The following is a 21913-nucleotide window of genomic DNA, read 5'->3' as shown; positions in this document are numbered from 1 at the left end:
ATCAATAACCTTTTTTAAGGTTTCCCCCCCCTTAATTTTGTTGAAGAAAAATCTAGAAGCTACCCTGCAGTGGCATATCCCTTATCTCCTAGTACCAAGCTCCAATTAAAGCGAAGACCATTCACTGTATGGAGCGAGAGGAAGGAACTAACCCAAAGGATATTAGAGTAGTACATATATATCGCTGTTCCTGGGCACGGAGCCTGGTCCTTCAGGAAATGAGAATTTGCTTCTTCTTTCTTCTTCCTTTCTTTCCCTTTTTTTTTCTACCGGGCGTATAGATAAGACTAACTTGGATAAGGCCATAGCCCTACTAACCTAAAAGGTCAACTACTAAAAGCTTTAAAACTTTAGAAGTACTTCTCATATTACATTCACCCTACAATTATGATCGTAGCCAATAGTGGATGGGAACGCCTTACAGCGTATCATAACCAGGCGATCAAACACTACAAACCACTAAATGAACCGCATGATGCCATTCTCGCTCAGGAAATCTATGCTTGCGCCGTCTTCATGAAAAAGACCAACTGATGACAATAGGAACCTACAAAATCCAGCCAGAGACGGTTCTTCAGCTCGCTCCGATTCCGTGTGGTGGTCTAGGACATTCATAGAATTTTCTTCTCTAGGTAGACTCAAAATATCCTAAGACTTTGCCAACACCATCACGTATTGCCGTGGCCATGGTTCTGGTGGCACATATTTGGATCAACAAAACACATAGGGAAGTCCGCATGCCAAATCATGACTACAGGGCGCTAGGAGAGCACATACCACACGTCGCCTCACATATAGTTTTCAAACAATGTGAATTGTAGGCAATGCTGCCAATATCTATATACATATCAACAATGATATCTGAAACAGGCGCATCGTCATACACTCATTGAGTTTGATATGTAGACAATGTTTGTTAAGTACACTAGACTCCACCACTAACTCCAGACGACTGTCCAGTCTAATACACGCCGCTAATTTTACCAACACAGGCCCCATCATCCCTTATTCCACTTGCCGAACTTCACGTAGTCATCATACAGACCCTTGAAGATCGCACGCCCGGATACATCTAGTGCGGCATTCAATGCCCGCATGGTATCCCGTGACATCACATCCAAGACGGAGTAGAGACCTGGCAGGATGGCTGTTTTGACTTCGGGTGCCAGTGAGCCGCGTAGGGAGCTCTCCGCATACTCCATGATGAGATACTGGAGATACTGACCCGCGATACGCTTAGCTTTCTTGGTCTGGTCAGTCAAGCCCTCGTGGCTCAGTCCGGTCTGGGTGGGCCTCGACACTGCAGAAACGGTCGGATCGCAAAGTGATGTGAGAAGACGGGTAAAGTGCACGGCGTGAGCCGCCTGCAGGGGTGCAAGCCAGAATGGTTGTTGAGCGGCTCGCTTCTCCGACAGCATAGACCTTGTGCGCTTCTTACTGCGAGCGAACAAGCAGTTAAGCAGTCGCTGCATGGCAGGCAGGATTAGGTGGAAACGACCACCGAGTTTCTGGCGGTGAATACCAAAGAGCACGCCCATCAACCGACATAGTCGAATATAAATTGATGCGGAATATTCGGGACTAATTAGTGGACCAGCCTTTGAAGCGCACACCGCAACACATGCCAGAAGACTGTCGATGTTCCACTGAGTAATGCAGCGTGTGTGGGTACGCAGAAGAATATCTAGACATTCTGTAGCAAGCGTAAAATGTTCGATGGACCTGCTACGGCGAACTGAATCCGTGACAGCGGTGCACAGAAGAGAGAGTTCTTTGGCTGTGCTGCTTTCCTTATCTTCGACAGGGGTTAGTGAGGCGACAGCTAAGCCGGAAACGAGGAGGTGGTAGGCGGCATTTTCTCCATCGAATCCGAGTTCTCGGATGTCTTGGACTACTTGAGTCAGCTGGTCCACAGACATCGACTGGAACCTGGCAGTTGTTGATCGAATAAAAAGCTGCTGCTCTTCGCCATACATGTGTTGGAGTGGCAGTGTCTCGACGCAGCTTATAACAGGCAGCGTGATAGTTTTCTCTGTGCCTTTACCAGCCAAGACACGACGCCTGATGAGCCTTCTCAGTGAAGACCCTGAGTCCACGGACTTTTCAACATAATTCTCGATCTTGGTCAAGAACTTCTCAACTTCAGCGTGATCAGTTGCCAGATCCTCAAAGTCCTCCAATGCATCCAGGATCTTTATCAAAGTAATAGTCTCCTCTAATTTCTGCTTCTTGCATTGATCTTTGACGGACTTGACCTCCATCACGACCAAGTCGAAAACCTTTTGGCGGCATGCAGCCAATTCTGTCTCATCAACACCAGAAAGTCGCTTACGGTGGAGCCAGAGCTGAGACAAGGAGATCCTCAAGAAAAAGCAATCCATGGAATCACGGTCAATAGATCGCAACTTGGATGCCTTGGACGAAACTTTGCGATACATCTTCTTGAACAGTCTGCGACAATCTTCTTCGGAGAGAACAAGAAGCTTAGATACGACTGCTCGATGTAAGTTTCTGAATGCTTTCATGATCTGCAGATCAATCTCTGTCCCCTGCAAACTGACGGCTTTAGCTACTGTCCAGATTGGTTCCCAATCGCTGGTCAGAGCTGCAGTGGACTTGGGCATGTCGGCCAGCTTCGCCATCAGAGACAATATCCCTACGGTGATTTCAGCCGTGCTATCTTCCTGTATGACAACATCCTGCAAGAGGTCTAGGAGCAGTCCCCTCTGGCGGCGTGTGATAAGCGCCGTAGGGATTCTCTGGAGACTCTCAACATAAAGTCTCCTATTCGAGGCGTCCTCTTTGACTCGTTCCGATAGGACAATAATCAGGTCTATGGCGATGGCAGGAGCATTAAGAAGGTATTCGTGGCATACCACACTCGCCCAGGCTTGTAAGAACCTTGCCTCAGATGGAGGCGTCTCAAGGGTCGACGACGGGTGATACTGGGATGTTGCTAAGGAGAGCATATTTTGAAAGAGAGAGCGGCGGGATTCAACGTTGACCTGGCGCCAGACATCCGGGCACCTGACAAGGGTCAGAAAGTAAGCCAGGACGAGGTACATAGAGTCGAGAGTGTCCACCCGACCATTCCATGGAGAATTATTGGACTGGGGTGTTAAATCGCCGGAGCTAGATTTCATAAACTCCGCAATGTCCTTGGTGAGCATGTTGAACTCATCAGTATAGCTAGACTTTGCAGACACGCTAATTGCAGTAACAGTAAATCGATATGCTTCGAAGCACTCCAGGGGAGCACATAGTTTCTGCATCCGGTCCTTCTGATGGCGCTTGATAGACTTCGCCGCAGCTTCAACTAAGCCCATAATTGTAGCAGCAAGAGTGCTGTCAGTGGAGTGCACATTGTTCTCGAGAAGGCTGCGGGCTAGCCTCCACAACCGCCATCTCCAATGCAAGTGTTGCTTCGAAGACAAGGTTGATTTAAATGTCTCAATAATAGAAACCAGATCGTCATAGGAATCTGTAGCATTCAAATCACGGCTTCTAAAACCAGCCTCCAGGATGACAAACTGAGCGTAAGCTCCGGCGGACTTGGCAACTCTGCCATCCTCGGCCCTTATCTCAGTCGCGGCTGCATGCATTTGCGCAGAGGCATATGTATGGGTAAGGGGGCTGCGCATCAAATCACCGTAGACATTGCATACATCATCATCTTCCCAGACAGTGAAAAGGCCCAAGCTACTGTCTTGCGATCGTGCTTCTTCTACTTCAATGAGTTGCTCATACCACAACTGCATGAAAGTGGCTAAGTCTCTGGCACTCATAAATGCGCGCATCAAAGGAATCAAGACGCCATTTTTGATGGTCTCATAACAGCCACTTGTTTGCGACGCACCGCTACGCCAGTATAGGTTAATCTTGTTAAGTAACGCATCCAGCAATTGAGTCGAGTTACTGAGTCCAGAATTTGGTAAGAATATGTCTGCCCCAAGCTCGATCAATAAAGCGGTTAAGCTCCACTCAACCTGCGACAGTCCGTCTCTGTGCAGGCCGGTGTAGGAAGCATGAGTGAGCAAAGTATGCAAAGATAACTGCACGTTCCGGTCGAGGGCGACGCGGAAAAGCCGCTCCAAGACACCGACAAATTCGGGAAGGTAAGTAGTAGTGTTCTCAGCTTTCACAATAGAAAATGCTAGCTCGGCAATAGCAACGAACAGTGTCTCCAACCAAGGCGCATCGTGTGTTTGTCTTCGGAAAGTGTCCCTAGGAACCGATCGACAGGCGATATCGAAGAATTCGGGCAGAAGTTCTGCCGTCTTCCATAACGTTTTCTTCTTGACGATATCACCACTGGTGTTTTGACTGGGGAGCTCGAGTTCACAAAGAATGGGCCTAAAAGTATCGGAAACAGGTTTCACAGCGCTCCAGTCCGGTTCGCTGGCCGAATAATCTATGCCTGACCCCCCTCTATCAAAAAAGGCGGCCCGCGCTGGAAGAACCACATGGAGGGCGATCAAACGCTCAACCCCATGCAGGACTTGAGCCCTCTCATCGGTGTCAAGCTGAGTGGATCTCACAGAGTGCTGCAACCTCAGAGCACTTTGGAAGCAATATTTGGAAAACGATTCCTAGACACGTCAGCGCATGACATCCCTCTGACACTCAGCACGGCGCAAAACTTACATTGCTCGATCCACTATCCGTATCCACACGACGGTTAGACCTCAAATCCCACAGGTCAAGGATAGCCGGGAATACGTATAGGAGGTGTTGCAGATCTGTCGTCTTCCGTGCGTTGGAAAACTGCGTAGAAGCCACAGCTGCGAGTCTGAACGACCTCCCTAACGTCACAGCAACCGTTTCAGGCTCACCCTTCAGCGCATGCTTCAAATGAGAACTGGCCGCCTCATCAATCTCAAGCGTCCGACTTGCAAGCATCACGATGCTGTACAAGCAATCCAAGGCACGAATGAAGGACAAGAAGCACGATGTAGGCGTCTGTGGCTGCTCGTCAATGTCCATCCCGTCTTGTTCACTGTCGCCTGCCCTCTTTCTTTTGGTTCCCTTTTTATCACTTTGAGGCGATGAATCGCTGAGAGTTTTACTAGACTCTGAGTCCGAATGGCCCAACTCTGTCATTCCATTTTCAAGACCGGCAAATACATCATCCTCCAAGTCGGTAATCGCGTGGTCGAGGATCGCCAAAAACTTCTGGTCCTTGAGCGTTGTCGCTAATGTCTTTGGTTGAATAAGATCAATAAGTTGTCGTAACAGGAGAAAAGACGCAGGCTCGACACGATAGTTCTTCCCCGCCCTCAACTTCTTTAATAACCATCGGAGAACCCATTCTTCCTTCGGAGCGGCGCGAGCTTGGACGTAGGTGGTTTTATTAATCTCCGGATGACTTGCACATAGCGCCAGATCCAGTCCTATGATTTGGGCTGCTTCATTGAGCTGGCTGATTGGAGAACCCGAGCCTTTTTCAAGTCGGAGAAGCGCCTCTTGCGAGGAGCGCGGACGCTGTACAGAAGAAGATCAACAGACATACTTTATACGAGAAACTCAAAATCTCAAGTAGTTAACTTACCTCCGCAAAAGAAGGCATCTCGAGAAGAGTGTGTCGAACTGCCCTCCCCTATCGTTCCTCTTGTTCTTTGTCAGTGCGGAGTTAACATTGCGTCCTGATACGACCCGACCAAAGAAAAAAAAAGTAGTCAAGCCCGTGACGACAGCCCAAGCCGAGCCTAGTTTTTCCGACCGCCTTTGCCCGACAGAGCTCAAACGTCGCACCCGATTTCATCACCTCCTCCTTGGCTTGAATATTCCGCCAATATTACGCTTGACTCCCTCCTTTGTGCTCATCGTCACAGTCAGTCCTGCTTCAATCTACGTCAATGTCTGCCTTTGGCTAATCCTCGATTTTCAGATCTATCGCAATGGCCGACTCCAACGAATCCCAGCCGATCGTCCGGGCCACCAAGCCCGTCAGTGAGGCATTGCTCAATGAGAAGGTACAAATCGCCTGCTGAATCTTGTATATTTCTTTTCGCGACATAATCTTGCGTCAATGGCTATTCCCAACCTTTTTGCCCACCAGCTCGGATATTCCGGGGGCTTCCAATGAGCAAGGAGTATACAATCGCGCACAATTGGGGCTAATACGGACTTTTCATAACCACAGTGGGATCGCGCCATCTCCTCCATGATCATTCGCTCCTCCCTCGGTCTCGGTTTCGGTGTTGTTTTCTCAGTGCTCCTCTTCAAGCGGAGGGCTTGGCCCGCTTGGGTTGGTCTGGGCTTCGGTGCTGGACGTGCTTGGGAAGAGGCCGACTGTACGTTTCTGGTCCCTGCTACTGACTTGTATAGGGGTATCAACCTTGATTAACATGAGACATAGCTTCATTCCGTCGTGGCGACTCGCCCGTTAGAGACGCACTGCGTCGGTAGAGGGTTCAGCATTTGATTGTGTATGATACCTGTATAGCCGAGGGAATAAAGTTAGGTTGGGGCTTCATTCATGCAGTTTAGAAGAATTCCTAGGCTCTGTTTACCGTTTAGCATGCAATTCATCATTGTTGTATCCCGCCATTATTTCAGTTTACGTCTTCGATTCGCATCAACAAGTGTGTAAAATAGATTGAGTATCTTACGGAGAATACGCCGGTATAGTCTAAATATCATCGGTGGAGACTACATGCAAAGGCTAGGGGTAGCTATGTGAACAAGTGATGAGGCCATTATATTTATGCTGCATTGTTATATTAAGCATTCCATGTACGGATGACATTATAGATCCGTGGAATCTGTGAAATCCATTGCCTGGATATTCTCCAGAGATTTGATAAAGGCAGCCGCAGGAAGGAATCGAATAACGACCAGAGAATAAGAGAGGGGATGTACCAATGCATGCGTGGTTTACGCAGCCCGAAAATTAAAGAAAAATAACTGTACACGAAGGCTGGGAGCGTAAGAAATCTAATGTCCAGCATCTATTCAGGGGTATCATGATTAACAGCCAGCCGAAGATGAAAGGCGGCGTAAGAATAAATAAAGCAGAGACACCTGCGGCAAGGTAGTTTGAGATGGGAAAAATTTCACAGCATGGGGGATGTCGATGGAACGGTAATATCATCCAAAGCCTGTATCCCGGACACGCCGATGCCTGGGTTGTCCGACGACGTCATGGGGGCAATAGGAGACAGATTGCTAGCCTCGGTAGTCACAGGTTCAAAAGAAAGGCCATTGTGCCCGCTGTGCGTGAGACAGCCAACGCAATTACAATCATTTCCACACTGACAACTTCCCGTCACATCAGAGCAACCAGATGGCAAGCCCACTGGATATTCAAGAGTGTAATACTCCGAAGGCTCCATAAACTGTTGCTCTGACAGGTATTCAGCTGGCGGAGATGAATATCCATTCCCAAGTATGCGTGAGGTTTGGTTTTGTTCACCATAGGAACGCATCATCAAATGTTGGGTACCATTATTGAAGGCATGACTGAAGTTCGTATATGGATAATCTAGTTGTGTAGCACTATGCTGTCTGCCATGCAAAGAGGGGGTCTGGTAACCGTTCATTTTTTCCACGGCCCGGTCCTCGCCATCAAAGGCAACCAAAAGACCCATTTCTTGAACATGTTGTCTTGTGGTATTGTTGAATGGATGAGAAGCACAGCCCAGGCATTGACAATTATCACCGCAGCTGCAATTGTGGGTTGGGTCACTGTTGAGAGTTGCCGGTGCCATATAACCAGAATTATTAGTATCATGTGGGAACGGTTGCGAGACAAAAGATTGGGTGAGACTATTGCTGGTAATGTTCTGATGGGGAAAGCTCATAGCAACAGCCTTGGGTGATGTATGTAACGTATAGTCAGGCACATATGCGGGTTGCCCAGTCGATTGTTGGTGCGGCACAAACGGTGGGTAGTGGTGATTTTGTCCAACAGCATTAAAGTCCTGCCATGTAGGAATCTGAGGTGTAGAAATAGGTGTAAATGAAGTCGCATTCAAAGATGGCGTATAGGGGGCGCTTGATCCGTCGATTGTGGGTTCTGTGCTGTGGCCATTTTGTGCGGGACTTTCAGGCTTCTTACAACAAGAAGCTTGAGGCTGGGTTTGCACTAGTGGTTGCGATTTTTGAGAACAACAGCTTCCGCCTGGCGGTTTCGTGTCGTCGCCATTATCGAGGGCCTGATGAGGTATAAAAGTATTTGGTGTACTGATACCTTGAGATAGACTGTTCCCCATGGTTTTAAGCCCCGGATCTTGAGACATGAAAGGGGAAATATGGTTCAAGGTGCCGTTGTCATGATGTTGTTTCCCAAAGTCTGGTATGGAATCTAGGGCTTTCGCAATGCTCTCCGGGGCAGTTTTGATTTGCCTTCTAGATGACTTCTGAATTTTACCAGGAGCGGGTGAAGCTGCAAGGGGGAGAGTAGTTGGGGTGGGTGGTGCGGACTCATTCGAATCCACAGGCACTTGATATACCGGTCTACAGAGACACGTAGAGCCTTAATGGTAGTTAGCGAATGTTTGTTCTGTAAAAGAATGGGCCACTCACCTTTTGGGATACGGATCATAAATGCATAAGTCTTTTGGCAGCTACATGTCCCTTTCGGATGGGGGCATTTAGCAAGTGGACGTCCGGCCTTGGGCACCTTCATCATCAATCTGTCGAAATGTTGACATTTCGAGGAACGATGGCCACGGATACATGGTTCGCTAGGAATTCAGTTAGTAACTTCGTGCCGACGACCAATATGTAGATCCTTACCATGACCACTTGGCGCCTTCTTCATCCAAAGGCATTGTGTCAGACTACTCTTAGAATGACGCACCCAAGGCAATACCGATCCTCGAATATGCTTGGGGTCGGTTAAACTGTGCCTCGTGCCGTTTTGTATCGACCTCGGCGCTATCGCAGATCCACCAGTAATCGCAAGGCACAGTGCAGATCAAATTCGACATTCATCAAAAAGACGATTAAGTTTCCTCAGTTAGGTAGCCTTCCGCACAGGGATTGTACATAGCATCAGAACAAAGAAATCGATAAAGGTCCCGTTCGACCGGGGGAGGGGAGGGGGGGCAGTCGTTCGATGAGAACAAGAAAATATACGAAAGCGATGACAGCAGAGAAAGGGTGACAGAAGGAGAGGATGAAGGCTAAAGGAAGATCCAAAATTGGGAGATCCAAAAATAAATTAGTAAACAGTGGCTAGACAACAGGTCCAGGCGACTCGACAACCCCGCCAGGGTCTGCGTTAAAGATGCGGGGGCTGTTCGGTGACTGACATCGGAAGAAACATGCAAAATCCAACCTGAAACGAGTCCCTGCGCGGCTCCGAGGTCAGCGATCTGCGCCTGAGGCATCAGTTCATGCCTGGGGTGCCTGAAGCTTGGCAGCGCGGCAAGTCGGAGTTTATCATCAAATCGTCCGGCAATAAGCAAGTACACAGAGCTAGTCCGAGTCGACTTATTCCACTTGCCTCAATCTTTCAACTCACTAACGTGTGAACCTTTTTTACACTTTCTTTTTGATCCACCTTTCCCTTGTTCTCTCTTTTCAATGACTCCTGAAGGCCGTGATACCTCCGGCCAGGCGCCGGGCTATGTAAGCATTTCACGCGCCAGGGATTATTTCGCCGTTCCTGCTCCGATCAAGCGCATCTTTGATCAATTTCCTCTCGTCACTTATTCTTCCAATGACCTTCCTCAACGTGGTGCCTCGGACCGGACGGGAAATCGGTTATTTGTGTTTACAGATGCAGCGGGTGCGAAAAGTCACAGACCCTCATTCAATCCGCAGTGTCTCAAATGGCAGGTACGTGAGAATAGCGGAGTGCGCAGGCTATGTCCGATCGTTTCTGACCCGAATGACTTTGTACACACAGGCTTATTTGAGATTTGTCGGTATCGAGTTTGATATTGTTCCTTCGAATAATCATGCATCACCAACGGGGGCTCTTCCCTTCCTCCTCCCGGCCCTCCCAGTCAACAACAACGCCCCGATACCTTCCAGCAAACTACAAAAGTGGGCTATTGAGCAAGTCCACTGTGAAGAAGAACAGCAATTGAACTTGCGGTTTGAGGTATATGCATCATTACTGGATCACCGGATACGGAATGCTTGGGTATGTTGACATAAGTACCCGACAGTGGTTCCAAGAGTGACGCTCACACGCACACAGTTGTATACCCTTTATTTGGACAATGAAAACTTCAGTGCCGTAGCCCGCCGGCTTTATGTAGATCCATCGACTAGCAATTCGCTGGTACGCGCCACTTTAGCTGTTCAGCTTCAGCAGGCCGCAAGGGATGAGCTTCTGAAGACTTCACAATATATTGATGTCAGCGCACTGGAAGCAGAGGCAGACGATGCCTTTGAGGCACTCTCTACGCTTCTAGGCAACAACGAACATTTCTTTGAACGGTCCAGTCCAGGCTTGTTCGATGCTAGCGTCTTCGCTTATACGCATTTGATCTTAGAAAAGGGAATGGGATGGAAGCGGAATAGGCTGGCAGAGCTTCTGCAAAAGCATGAAAATCTTGTGCAGCATCGGGAAAGATTGCTAAAATATTTCTAGACACTGGATATCAAAACGAATTATTCATGTATAATACTGCTAGCCCACTTGTCTTTCAATCCTCACAGCGACAACGGGGTCAAGCTTCAGAAAGAGTAGCGCTTCCTTACAACCGCTTTCTAAAGCAAATTCCAAACCACACCGTGACACCGATCCACTTATTCGCTCTTTTACCCAAATCTTTTACCATCGTCTCATCCACCTTTCTCTCGCGGACACGCTCCCCGCCCAACTCTTCAACCTCGAATCCCGCCTTCTCAGCAGCATCTAACACATCTTCAATCGTGTGAGAATAACTAGTTGGCCGAATCTTCGTCCCAGTCGCCGTATCCACAAACCCTGCCTGGCTAATCGACCCCATTTCAGAATGCATATTGGTCAAAAGAAAATACCCTCCAGGTCTCATCACCGCCGCGGCGCCCTCAAAGAACTGGTCCACGGGGATATGCTCCAAAACCAGAGTTGAAATCACACCAGCCGCGCCCACGCTACACTCAGGCGGTGCCGGGGGCGAACGAAGCAGATCATAAATCTCCAACGAAACCCTATTAGCAAGAGAAGGATCGGATTGCTTCTCCTTGTCAATAGCGGTGCGAGCAACATCCAGCATCCCCGGCGAAGCATCCAGCCCAACGATATGGGTATCTTGGGGCGCGAACTGCAGTAGCTGGCGAGTGTTTCGACCTGTTCCACAGCCTAGATCGACTAATTTTACCGGGCATATCTGTGTATTGGCGGTTACTTTGTCCAAGAGTTGTGGTAGTAGCTCTTGTATTTCGATGCTGTCGAGGGCTTGTAGGAAGTTGCCGTCTGTGTCATAGACCTGTGTTTTTAGTTAGAATTTGTCTAAATTACTTGTGATTTCTCTTTTCCTTCGTAATGAAGTATTATACGAGGTAGATCTGCTTACCTCCGCCCATTTGTTGTATGCCTCAACGGTTTCCACATATTGTACTGGCTTTTGGGAGCTAGCTGTATTACTAGGGGACCCTGAGGCAAGGGTTTCTTGTATAGTACGAGCCATTGTAGCAATTTACGGGACCTGGGGGAAAATGCTCTGGATAGATAACCTCTTTCCTTGTTTTTGCGTCTCTTTCTTCTTAACACTGGATGTGTGGCAGCCCCGGGCGGATGTTTCTCAGCGGGTGAAGAAGCAATTGCACAAGTGATGCAAGTTTATCGAATTGAAGATGTCTAGATAATCGTGGGCTTTTAAGGGATATATATACTACATGCAATGATAATTCTATATACAACAGTAGTTGCTGTTAAGCGAGAAAATGAGTCATATTAGTTAGTACCGAGGTTGTCGCAAAATTTTATATAATAGTTTGTTCCCAGATCGCCACAGCAATCTAAAACCATCACCATCACTTCAGTGATCTCCCAAACTACATCAGGGCCCGATGATTCAATGCTACGCTTTCTGTGGCATAGAATTTCAGTGATTAAGGTGATATCCGATTTTCAGTTTGATATGATCATTCAAAAGTAGTCATTGCTCTTAAAGTCCGCCCAAAACATGATACATGATGCATCAAAATGACCCATAAGTCGTAGAGAAAAAAGAAAGGAAAGGATGACATGACAGAAAAAGTAGGAAAAAGAGAATTCATCCACATTCTCGATCCAGACGCCGTGCCAGACGGGGAGAGAATAGTAAGTCAGAGAGAGGGTCATAAAGACAGGAAGGGGGTTGGAGATAGAATGGAAGGATAGAAGGAAAGAGGGCGAAGAAGAAAAGAAGGAAAGGATAATTCAGCGCGACGAATTATGCAAGACACAGAGAGACCAGCCAACAATACCATTCCATGCACGCTCCATTGCTCAATGAAAAGGAAAGAAGATGAAGGGGGAAAAGCCAAAGAAAGGAAGGAAGGAAAAACAAAAGAGAAGTTCGGGACGCCGCTCATGCTAGTAAACTGTTGCTCCAAAAGGCGCGGTTTCTTTTAGATCTTCAACTAGATCCTCCACATTGTTGAGATACCTTCCGAGCAGTGCTTGCTTCTCATCCGTCGTGCGCGTATCTCTATTTCCCCTTCCGCTATGGTGAGCTCCTGGGCCATTGGCACTCCTTGGCCTTGGCCCCCCTAACTTGGTTGGACTGCGCTGCAGTCCAATCGCCGCTGCATTCACCGCGCTGGCGCCTGCTCCTGCAGGGATCATCGGTGTTTCCGGCATCAGATAGAAGTAGAGGAACTCGACGAGTTTGAGTTTAACTTCTCGAGATGTTGCGCGCTGCTTGAAGAGTGATGTCACGGTGAGTAGTCCGTCGAGCTCCTCAAACGTGCGTGTGTTGGCGGGATGGTCCAAAAGAGCCGTTACAAGAGTGAGCAGGGTAGCAGACTGAATAGCGGGGCAGTTGATCGGGTCCAGAAGATCCAACAGTATGTTCATATAAATTTCGCGCGCGAACAGTGTCCGCGATGGCGGGTGGAGCAGAAGCGCGCCTTGTATTAAGTCAAGTGTCGAGAGTATAAGAAGGTCATTTGTGCCATTGCTTCCTCGACCAAGGAGGTGCTCAAGGCAGGTTACCAAGCGCATTGCGACTGGGAGAAGCTTGTCAGTCTATCGGATATCCGGTAATATATGGAATCGGACTAGACGGCGCGTACCATTCCATTGGAACCCTTCTTGAAGCTTGAAAAATTCTCTAAATGCGGGGTCATCCTTTAGTTCGGACAGAGCCTTGGGAACAGGTTGTGGAGCTCCAAAGGATAGTAATGACCTCCGTTTATCAGGCGCCGGCTGTTTCGACTTGGATAAACAGATTTGCGCGAGAAGACCTTCAACCTGGCGCAACCCTTTGCGAACTTTGCTTGGTTCGTACGAAGATAGGTAATCGAACGAATGCGCCAACAAAGTCTCCATGGGTACGTAAGCCAACCGAAAAAATCAATAAAATGGCTGTTGGCGAAAAAAAAAAAATTACAAACATAAAACGAAGCAAGAAGAACGCGGAAGCAAAGTCTTTTTTAACTCGGCGACGCTTTCGGCGACAAGATGCGACACCGAGGCTTATCTAGATGAAAGTAGGACAGGGAAAAAATAGAACAAGATCCAGCTAGTCCAGACGCCCAGGTACCTTAATTTAATTCAATTATTGGTGATAAATAGTTTCGTCGAGGGATAAATTAGTTCGACAACATCACCTTCTGATCGTGCCGAGATCCTCACTAGTCAGATTTAGTGAGTGTGAACCCCACAGGCAAGCAAACACACCCGATGGTTGCCCCGGGAGACGACCGGCGATGTCCAATTGGGATGCTACTCCTCCCAGCACTTCACAGGCCATTGGACCGTTAGGCGCTGAGCTGTCACTGTGACGATGACAAGTTCAGCTGCGCCATGTCGCCAGCTCATCCTGGCAGGATCAACTTATCAAAGGGTCCTGATGATGTCGTGTTCTGCCGTACCTTGGAATTTTGAGGCGTAGGAGAACTTACTCGGACTCGGCCGATTCTTGTTAAATTCTTTGTTTCCCTGGTCATGTAGGTTGTCTAGTCGACTATCCCTTGTGAAGGGCAACATACTCCTTGCAGCCTGGGGTGCATGATCCATGGAAATGGCATCTATGGAGTATGGCCCTGTAACTCAAATGGAAAGTTTCTTGCGGTGTCAAAATCCAGGTTCCTGGACCACGGCCCATGTCATGTGACCAACACAATCCCACCGTATTGGGGCACAATACGAATCACATGAATCGACGTCACATTGTCCAGGCTGCCTAATTGGGTTGTTCCCCGCATACAACAAAGGTTTCTTGCATTCACCCTCTTCATATTGTGCGGTACAGGACAAAGAGCTTACCTCTATCACGGGGCTTCTGGCAGTTCGCCAGGTCAGTTTAAATAACTGGCGTATTTGCCATCTGTTCGTTCCCGAGTATATCACCCTATCGCAACTTGATGGGGACGCAAATCAAGGAACAATGTCGTCGGAAACTTCTTCCATGCAGCCCCCCACTACCATCCCCCCTCGAACTAGCTCTGCGGGTGCCACAGACGGAGCTAGTACAAACTCATCCGTGACAGGACAATCAAGCCTCGCGGCTATTCCTGAAACAAAGGGCGATCAACTACAGACGAACACCAACATGCGGCGCAAACACACTCGCAATCGATCTAGCCTAGATGGCACAAAATATAAAGATGGCCAGTGGTCGCCAGAGAACGAGATGATTGTATTAGGTCCCTATGATTACATGCTGCAGCATCCTGGCAAGGATATACGACGGCAGCTCATCAACGCATTCAATGAATGGCTGAGAGTCCCCACGGAGAGTTTGGCTATTATCACCAAAGTAGTAGCTATGCTTCACACAGCATCGCTATTGTAGGTGGATCCTCATACCACTCGGACCAGCTCGAACCACTCTAATTGTTGCTTACTCTTGTAGGATCGATGATGTTGAAGATTGTTCTATTCTTCGTCGCGGAGTTCCGGTAGCTCATAATATTTACGGAACAGCTCAGACCATCAATTCGGCGAATTATGTTTACTTCTTGGCCCTCCAAGAGGTTCAAAAGCTGAACAATCCTGCTGCGATTGATATTTACGTTCAAGAGTTATTGAACCTCCATCGCGGCCAAGGGATGGATCTGTTCTGGCGAGACACCCTCACCTGCCCCAGCGAAGAGGAATACCTCGAGATGGTTGGAAATAAGACCGGTGGGCTGTTCCGACTAGCTATAAAGCTAATGCAGGCCGAGAGCAATACGGGGAAGGACTGCGTGAGCTTAGTCAATGTGTTGGGACTGATCTTCCAAATCTGTGATGATTACCTCAATCTGTCCAATACAACTTACACTAAAAACAAAGGTCTCTGCGAGGATCTCACGGAGGGGAAATTCTCGTTTCCCATCATTCACAGCATTCGATCCGACCCGAGTAATCACCAGCTCATCAATATCCTCAAGCAGAAAACTAAGGATGAGGAGGTCAAACTATACGCAGTCAAATACATGGAGAGCACTGGAAGCTTTGCACACACACAGGATGTTGTCCGGGATTTACGCGATAAAGCTTTGACGCTTATAGCCGAGATAGAGGCAAGTGATAATAGCAAGGAACCTGAAGGCAACGACAATAGAGTGACGATACGTGCCATTCTTGATAAGATAACCGAGTCTACTCTTAAAGATGTTCGAAAGCCAGATAATTAATCCGGTTCTATTGTGGTTTTTGTCCTTCCACCATTCTCGTCCATGCTTCGGTATCATGTTAAGCTTGGATGTGTCTTGAGCACTTGCAAAGACTGGACAACGAATTGGTAAAGATAAGCATAAGGATATGTTCGGCTGTGTCTGCCCGATCAGTTTATGTCACTATTTAGCATAGTCGATTTTATCACATTTGGTGAAGATAAATTGTGCAGATAAGATTTGATAAACTTAGTTGGTAAAGCGAGAATCTAAACACTCTGGGTATATTAATCCAAGCGCTCATGTAAATATCCCAGTCGTAAGCCGGGCATTTTCGTCCCCTGCAACGATTATATATCCGTAACATTATATCGAAGGTTGTCTGATCCTTCATAGCATGGTGGCCATGAACATAAGTGTTGGCCAATCCCATAATATTTACATAACCACACAGCAAGCCTTCTCCAGCTTGCGCAACACACGTGGGAGAACCGCGTTGACCATCTCCTCGACGGGGTCCTGTTGTTGTTGTTGTTGCTGTTGCTGCTGTTGGTCTTGTTGTTGTGGCTGTTGGTGATGCTGCTGGCCGGGATACTGACCATGCGACTGACCATAACCAGAGTGCGCCGGAACTTCGGACATGTCAGCCGGTCCGCCGGTGAGATTGACATAGATGCGACCCGCATTCTCTTCTGTCGCATACTGCAGACCGAGCTCGCGGCAGACTTGCTCAACACGGGGTTTGATCTTCTGGACGTGGTTGGCAGAGTGGTTGCCTTTGCCGACGATGCTAAGTCAAGTCAATTAACACCCCACGCAAAACCGACAAATAACCTCATAACTTACACATGCAGATGGTTCTGGCCATGCTCTCTAGCATATTTGATACGCTCCTCAAGAATCTCCTCCGCCTCTTCTACGAATTGACCGTGCAAGTCGATCGTATCGGGCTCCACGCGTCCTTCGGCGTTGTTCTCACGAAAGATGAATTCGGATGCCTGCTTGTTGTATTCTGCCATCTTGCGACCGTGGGCTTTACCCTGCTCAGACAGTTCCTTGGCCATTGCGCCATCACCTTCGGAGTACGCATCTTGAGACTATTGTTCCGACAACGTCGTTGAGTATTAGTCGCATTGGCTTGGGTCAGGTCAGGGCCTTGGAGGGAACAATGCGATGCGCACACACCCGTTGGAAGCAAGAGTTGCGTTTCTGAGCCTCCTCGCGGGCTAGGCCGCGGAGGCGATCATATTCAGCTTCCGCGTCGCTGCTTTGCTCGTGGTTGAAGGCTGTTCGTGTTGCAAGATTGTTAGTTAGGCATTGGTGGTTTTGGCGATGTGTTTGAGAAAGGGTCTCACCCCGAGGGCCCATATGGGACATTTCATGCATTTTGGCGGCGGACAAATTGATATATCAATAATCTATAATATAATAGTAATATGAACAGATCTATGAAACCAAAAATCCAGCTCAAGTGGGTAATTGTACGAGAGATCTTGAGACAAGAGGAGGAAAAAGATCGGATCGGGGATCGAAGGCGGTAGCCCTAAAATCCACGGGCGGAACCGCAAACCATACTGTGTACTAATACGTAGTACCTTGCACGGTGGACCTCAACAGCGATCGGTTGGCTCAATTGTATCTAGGGATCAAGGACAGGCTGTGCCGGCCATTGGATAGTCGCCGAGGGGATACACAAATTGAGATTGCAAGAACCATTGGATAGATTGGCGCAATTATGGGCCGTATCCCAATTTGATCTGCTCCTTCATAGATTAGGTAATATGACTGACTAACCAAACACTAACTACTGTGTACACAGTACTCCGTATGCGAAGTCGTTTTGCCCTGTCTCTGATGATTAATGGTAGTAGTGGGTAACTCGTCGCATATCTAGCTTTGGGGTTTGCTTACTCTTCAGTGTGGATACCCAGGACTCAGGGTCTAGCAAAATTCGAACCAAGTCATTTCCTGCCATCGATATATTAAGTCATGCACCGATGCAGTACCAAATGTATATTGGTTTTCTGGATCACATAGTTAACCCCATCCATTATTGGTATTTTCTTCAGTGTTCATACTTCGTACGCACCCACATCTGGGAGACAGTACTACTCCAGAGGAAGTATGGTTTAGTACCTGAAGTCCGGCCTCAATAGTCTTGCTTAGGACCCATAGTTTTCGCGATATCACACCCTATCTAGGAACGTGATTGCACACAGCATTTGCATAGTGTGCGGCAAAGAAGTTAACTAGAATCACTAGAGAGTGGAGCGCAAGGATTAGTCATATTGCAGAGCCATGGATGGAGGACGCCACAGTAGGCTTTTTCTTCGCATGAAGTAATGCAAAGTTCTTGTATATCAGGTTGTGAGACAGGGAGATAAAGTGTGAAACGCAGATGGAACACTTCAGACGCTCTGGTACGGAAGGCAGGACAGATGGCCGAATAACACTCATGGGAAAAAAGGATTACGCCACCGTTTGTTGACATTTTCCTCTTCAGAGTTGTGCGGAGAGATGGAAGATCAACGGCAGTTGAAAGTGGAGTTTACAAATACAGTACTAATGCTGTACGATATACATATTTTTACATCCTGTAAGCACTTCGGGCCAAAATACTTACAGAGTACTTACAGTACCACAATCTCCACACGAGTTTTAGACGATAGAGATATTGTCGGCTTAACCGACAGAGTAAAGGAAACATTCGCAGTACAAGAGATAAGCTACAGAAGAAGAAGACCAAAGGTTCCGGGAACGTGGAAGTCAAACACCTAGTTTCAAAGTTGGGACTTTTGCACACTACAGGAATCCATAACTTGTGCCTGGCGATCTGAGGCCATTCCATGGTGTCAGATCTCCACTGGTGGCGGCACTTCGAAACTGAAAATGCCCACTATGTATGTCATCGGAGCATTGAAAGGACATTGGTGGTTTGGCACAGCATCTTTAGAAGAGTAGGATTCATCTAAGATACTTTTCACCTTTGTTTAATTAAGTTTCCTGGGATCATTGTCGCTAGTAGAAATTCGCATCCTCATCGAAATTATTACGCGAATGAGTTACTTAGAGTAGCTCGGGACAATGCTTATGCCTAGTACCCTTATGTCATACAGTCGGACATTGTACTATAGATCTGCATGACCCGGAAATTAAGTCATTCCAGTTAGAGTAACGATCAGGAGACACCTGACTAGTTACTAGACCTGACACGGCAAGGTCTCAAAGGCCTCAGCTTCAGATTCCTCTGTTTTGCCTTGCGATGGGGGCGGTATTCCTCGCAATGCTATTGGACTTTGCATCAGGCCAGCGTCTGAAATGTCAGCTTACGGAATGAAGAAATATACGGAGTATGTATATTTATAACCCTAAATCGTAATTGCAATCATACAAGAAATCCGATACACAAAAACCTGGGTGGTGCTTTGATCGCAGAAGAACCTTAGAGTCACTCGTTAAAAAGGGGATAGTTGCTTAGATGCAGTGATTGGATAGAGAAATACTATAGATCCACTCTTTCTCGTGACCCTTCCAGCGAATGAGAAAATTGAATTCTAATAGCTTTACCTGTTACCAAACCAAACCCCCCACTTCCCCCCTATTGCTGCTCCAGTCCTCTACCATCTGCTAGCGTTCCAGAAGGAAAAAGAAAACCGAAAACCAATTTTTTCTTTCTTTCTTTTTTTCTTTTTTTTTTTTTCTTTTTTTTTTTAGCCTTCTCCGGCAGCTGGTCAGACTTACCTACAGCCCGTAAGTTCCAAGTTGGGACCCATCCCCATTTCCCACTCCTTTTTGGGTCTCTCGACTCGCTCGCCTCTTTCTTTCTCGCCCCCTCCAAACTCTCCCCCAAAGCCCCCTTACCTGCCTGAGCTTATCCTCGCCCATCTTTCTCAGCCTCTCTCTTCCTTCTGTTCGTTCCTCTTTCTTCGATCAATCACTTTATCGGTTCCAGCAGGCCGAGTGGTGAAGGATTTACTCCCCTTCAATAGTCTTTTTAATCTTTGTGGTCGCTGCTTTTTCGTCCATCCTGCACGCCATAATTCTTGTGTTCGTCAGCATCGGGGTAACATTTGTTTCACTTTCCTTTTGACCTCCTTTCCGCCCCGTCTCAAGACCGCGCTCCAATAATCGAATTTTTCTCCCCCTTACTCCCGTTCGTTTGTGGTCACTCGGCCTTGCAATAATACCACACGGAATTATATCCCAATCGTTTAATCCTTTCTACTTTTGAGTGCAATAAAAAATTATCATCTCGATCTTCGAGGGATAAGTTTTGACCGGTGAGTAGCCTCATCTTCAGCCTTCAACGAGTTGTTGGCCCTTCTTCCGACTTGACTATCCTCACTATATCAACTGGTGATCTCGATGTATTATTCACTACTGTTCCTTACGTCAATGTAGTAGCTGGCTCTCTAATTCTTTTTTCCCTTTCTTCTCTTTTTTTTCTTTTCTTTTTCTTTTCTTTTTTTTTTTACGCGATAGTTTCCGTCGAATTTGGGTCACCTCGTGTTGGAGCACGTTTTGAATTATCAACCATTTGGTTTCGAAACGTGGAAAGTGCTGCCTTTCGCTGACACCTATCTTTCTTAAAAAGAAATAGATTCCTTCAAATACAATACAACGCCGGTCACCTTATCTTACTTTGGACAAACCTTTGAACGTCACCAGTCACGATTATATACCGCCAACATGGGTTGCGGAATGAGTACCGAGGATAAGGAGGGGAAGGCCCGTAACGAGGAGATCGAAAACCAGCTTAAACGCGACAAGATGATGCAGCGCAACGAAATCAAGATGCTTTTGCTCGGTATGCAACCGATCCCACCTGAAGTTTTCACCGTCGTATGTTAGGCGCTTTGTTGACCATTTCTCTGCAGGAGCGGGAGAGTCTGGCAAGTCGACAATTCTGAAGCAAATGAAACTGATCCATGAGGGTGGATACTCGCGCGACGAAAGAGAGTCTTTCAAGGAAATTATCTACAGTAACACGGTCCAGTCGATGCGAGTCATTTTGGAAGCGATGGAATCTTTGGAACTGCCCCTTGAGGATGCCCGTCACGAGTACCACGTTCAAACCATCTTCATGCAGCCCGCTCAAATCGAAGGCGACAACCTTCCTCCGGAAGTCGGAAATGCGATTGGAGCCCTGTGGCGCGACAGCGGTGTGCAGGAGTGTTTCAAGAGGTCTCGCGAATACCAACTGAACGACTCTGCCAAATAGTGAGTACTTGCCGATGCAGTTGGCCAAACTCTAGCAGCCTGCTAATCGTTCTAGCTACTTTGATGCCATTGAGCGCATTGCCCAGCCCGATTATCTCCCTACGGACCAGGATGTACTCCGTTCCCGTGTCAAGACTACTGGTATCACTGAGACCACATTCATCATCGGCGATCTGACATACCGGATGTTCGATGTCGGTGGCCAACGTTCCGAACGGAAGAAGTGGATCCACTGTTTCGAGAATGTCACCACGATCCTTTTCTTGGTCGCCATCTCCGAGTACGATCAGCTGTTGTTCGAAGATGAGACCGTCAACCGTATGCAGGAAGCTCTCACTTTGTTCGATTCCATCTGCAACTCCCGGTGGTTCGTCAAGACATCCATCATCCTCTTCCTCAACAAGATCGATCGTTTCAAGGAGAAGCTGCCCGTCAGCCCAATGAAGAACTACTTCCCTGACTATGAGGGTGGTGCCGATTATGCTGCCGCTTGTGACTACATCCTCAACCGCTTCGTGTCCCTCAACCAAGCGGAGCAGAAGCAGATTTACACGCACTTTACGTGTGCCACTGACACTACACAAATTCGATTCGTCATGGCTGCAGTAAATGGTGAGTTGCCGCATATCATCCATCTACTTGCGCTGTACTAATAATCGGTTTAGACATCATCATCCAGGAGAACCTCCGACTCTGTGGTCTGATCTAATGAATAGGGTGCTTTGATTGAGTACCTGTTTGAATATCCGACATCTAGACCGTATGCTATGTGACTTATAATTTCCCTTTCTCTCTTTCCTTTTTTCCTTTTCGATGTGTTCGTCATACCTCGTGATCTTTGAAAGAACCTGGCGTTGAAGACATTCATTTGTCTATTTTTAATTTCCTTGTTTTCCCCTTCTGTATTGAAATGATATCTAGCCAGCTCTTTGTTATCCGCATCACCGATATCCATCACAGAGCAGCAGTTCATTGTTCCCTCACTCTTCCATGAGGGCGG

General features: G+C 47.5%; 9 protein-coding genes across 9 annotated transcripts; 4 read left to right on the top strand and 5 right to left on the bottom strand.

Annotated features, from left to right (window-relative positions):
- Positions 1-575: 575 nt before the first annotated feature.
- BDV38DRAFT_233248 (ribosome biogenesis protein URB2) lies at positions 576-5654 on the bottom strand. The gene is made up of 3 exons (XM_032053114.1): positions 5549-5654; positions 4645-5481; positions 576-4589 (listed from the first exon to the last, which is right to left on the bottom strand). The coding sequence occupies exons 1-3, from the start codon at positions 5564-5566 to the stop codon at positions 999-1001; spliced, it is 4446 nt and encodes a 1481-aa protein (XP_031919343.1). The 5' UTR covers positions 5567-5654; the 3' UTR covers positions 576-998.
- Positions 5655-5897: 243 nt separating this feature from the next.
- Positions 5898-6408, top strand: BDV38DRAFT_277304 (MICOS complex subunit MIC10; the record flags this gene model as incomplete). The annotated part of the gene is made up of 3 exons (XM_032058454.1): positions 5898-5972; positions 6143-6293; positions 6359-6408. The coding sequence occupies 3 exons, from the start codon at positions 5898-5900 to the stop codon at positions 6406-6408; spliced, it is 276 nt and encodes a 91-aa protein (XP_031919342.1).
- Positions 6409-7055: 647 nt separating this feature from the next.
- Positions 7056-8774, bottom strand: mac1 (putative copper-activated transcription factor GRISEA; the record flags this gene model as incomplete). The annotated part of the gene is made up of 3 exons (XM_032056557.1): positions 7056-8386; positions 8425-8687; positions 8740-8774. 3 exons carry the CDS (start codon positions 8772-8774, stop codon positions 7056-7058), a joined length of 1629 nt encoding a protein of 542 aa, XP_031919341.1.
- A 649-nt stretch (positions 8775-9423) lies between these two features.
- BDV38DRAFT_64770 (putative mitochondrial outer membrane protein (Sam35)) lies at positions 9424-10602 on the top strand. Its single transcript, XM_032063691.1, has 3 exons — positions 9424-9786; positions 9857-10096; positions 10154-10602. Exons 1-3 carry the CDS (start codon positions 9532-9534, stop codon positions 10547-10549), a joined length of 891 nt encoding a protein of 296 aa, XP_031919340.1. The 5' UTR covers positions 9424-9531; the 3' UTR covers positions 10550-10602.
- On the bottom strand, positions 10381-11724 carry BDV38DRAFT_64773 (class I SAM-dependent DNA methyltransferase). The gene is made up of 2 exons (XM_032063692.1): positions 11460-11724; positions 10381-11372 (listed from the first exon to the last, which is right to left on the bottom strand). The coding sequence occupies exons 1-2, from the start codon at positions 11571-11573 to the stop codon at positions 10656-10658; spliced, it is 831 nt and encodes a 276-aa protein (XP_031919339.1). The 5' UTR covers positions 11574-11724; the 3' UTR covers positions 10381-10655.
- Positions 11725-11799: 75 nt separating this feature from the next.
- Positions 11800-13526, bottom strand: BDV38DRAFT_233237 (cell division control protein 14). The gene is made up of 2 exons (XM_032053113.1): positions 13165-13526; positions 11800-13098 (listed from the first exon to the last, which is right to left on the bottom strand). The coding sequence occupies exons 1-2, from the start codon at positions 13418-13420 to the stop codon at positions 12464-12466; spliced, it is 891 nt and encodes a 296-aa protein (XP_031919338.1). The 5' UTR covers positions 13421-13526; the 3' UTR covers positions 11800-12463.
- A 757-nt stretch (positions 13527-14283) lies between these two features.
- BDV38DRAFT_64710 (FPP/GGPP synthase family protein) lies at positions 14284-15992 on the top strand. The gene is made up of 2 exons (XM_032063689.1): positions 14284-14884; positions 14949-15992. Exons 1-2 carry the CDS (start codon positions 14481-14483, stop codon positions 15712-15714), a joined length of 1170 nt encoding a protein of 389 aa, XP_031919337.1. The 5' UTR covers positions 14284-14480; the 3' UTR covers positions 15715-15992.
- On the bottom strand, positions 15947-17426 carry BDV38DRAFT_64734 (Smr domain-containing protein). The gene is made up of 4 exons (XM_032063690.1): positions 17049-17426; positions 16879-16979; positions 16540-16790; positions 15947-16483 (listed from the first exon to the last, which is right to left on the bottom strand). The coding sequence occupies exons 1-4, from the start codon at positions 17077-17079 to the stop codon at positions 16132-16134; spliced, it is 735 nt and encodes a 244-aa protein (XP_031919336.1). The 5' UTR covers positions 17080-17426; the 3' UTR covers positions 15947-16131.
- Positions 17427-20382: 2956 nt separating this feature from the next.
- On the top strand, positions 20383-21622 carry gpaA (guanine nucleotide-binding protein subunit alpha gpaA; the record flags this gene model as incomplete). Its single annotated transcript, XM_032056556.1, has 4 exons — positions 20383-20500; positions 20571-20913; positions 20969-21525; positions 21579-21622. 4 exons carry the CDS (start codon positions 20383-20385, stop codon positions 21620-21622), a joined length of 1062 nt encoding a protein of 353 aa, XP_031919335.1.
- Between the last annotated feature and the right edge of the window lie 291 nt (positions 21623-21913).

This window comes from Aspergillus pseudotamarii (genome assembly GCF_009193445.1).
Source record: "Aspergillus pseudotamarii strain CBS 117625 unplaced genomic scaffold BDV38scaffold_2, whole genome shotgun sequence".
In the NCBI taxonomy this organism is placed as follows: Eukaryota; Fungi; Ascomycota; class Eurotiomycetes; order Eurotiales; family Aspergillaceae; genus Aspergillus; species Aspergillus pseudotamarii.
Note: the sequence above shows the minus strand (reverse complement) of the source record. Positions and strands in the feature narration are given on the sequence as shown.

Coding starts and splice junctions, on each gene's coding strand:
- BDV38DRAFT_233248 (XM_032053114.1), bottom strand. Junction 4,590..4,644: donor CGGATAGTGGATCGAGCAAT/GTAAGTTTTGCG, acceptor TGACGTGTCTAG/GAATCGTTTTCCAAATATTG.
- BDV38DRAFT_64770 (XM_032063691.1), top strand. CDS start 9,532: ATGACTCCTGAAGGCCGTGATACCTCCGGCCAGGCGCCGGGCTATGTA. Junction 9,787..9,856: donor CGCAGTGTCTCAAATGGCAG/GTACGTGAGAAT, acceptor TTGTACACACAG/GCTTATTTGAGATTTGTCGG. Junction 10,097..10,153: donor ACCGGATACGGAATGCTTGG/GTATGTTGACAT, acceptor ACACGCACACAG/TTGTATACCCTTTATTTGGA.
- BDV38DRAFT_64773 (XM_032063692.1), bottom strand. CDS start 11,573: ATGGCTCGTACTATACAAGAAACCCTTGCCTCAGGGTCCCCTAGTAAT. Junction 11,373..11,459: donor CATACAACAAATGGGCGGAG/GTAAGCAGATCT, acceptor CTAAAAACACAG/GTCTATGACACAGACGGCAA.
- BDV38DRAFT_233237 (XM_032053113.1), bottom strand. CDS start 13,420: ATGGAGACTTTGTTGGCGCATTCGTTCGATTACCTATCTTCGTACGAA. Junction 13,099..13,164: donor AGAAGGGTTCCAATGGAATG/GTACGCGCCGTC, acceptor AGCTTCTCCCAG/TCGCAATGCGCTTGGTAACC.
- BDV38DRAFT_64710 (XM_032063689.1), top strand. CDS start 14,481: ATGTCGTCGGAAACTTCTTCCATGCAGCCCCCCACTACCATCCCCCCT. Junction 14,885..14,948: donor CTTCACACAGCATCGCTATT/GTAGGTGGATCC, acceptor TTACTCTTGTAG/GATCGATGATGTTGAAGATT.
- BDV38DRAFT_64734 (XM_032063690.1), bottom strand. CDS start 17,079: ATGCATGAAATGTCCCATATGGGCCCTCGGG. Junction 16,980..17,048: donor GTCCCATATGGGCCCTCGGG/GTGAGACCCTTT, acceptor CAACACGAACAG/CCTTCAACCACGAGCAAAGC. Junction 16,484..16,539: donor GGCCAGAACCATCTGCATGT/GTAAGTTATGAG, acceptor GACTTGACTTAG/CATCGTCGGCAAAGGCAACC.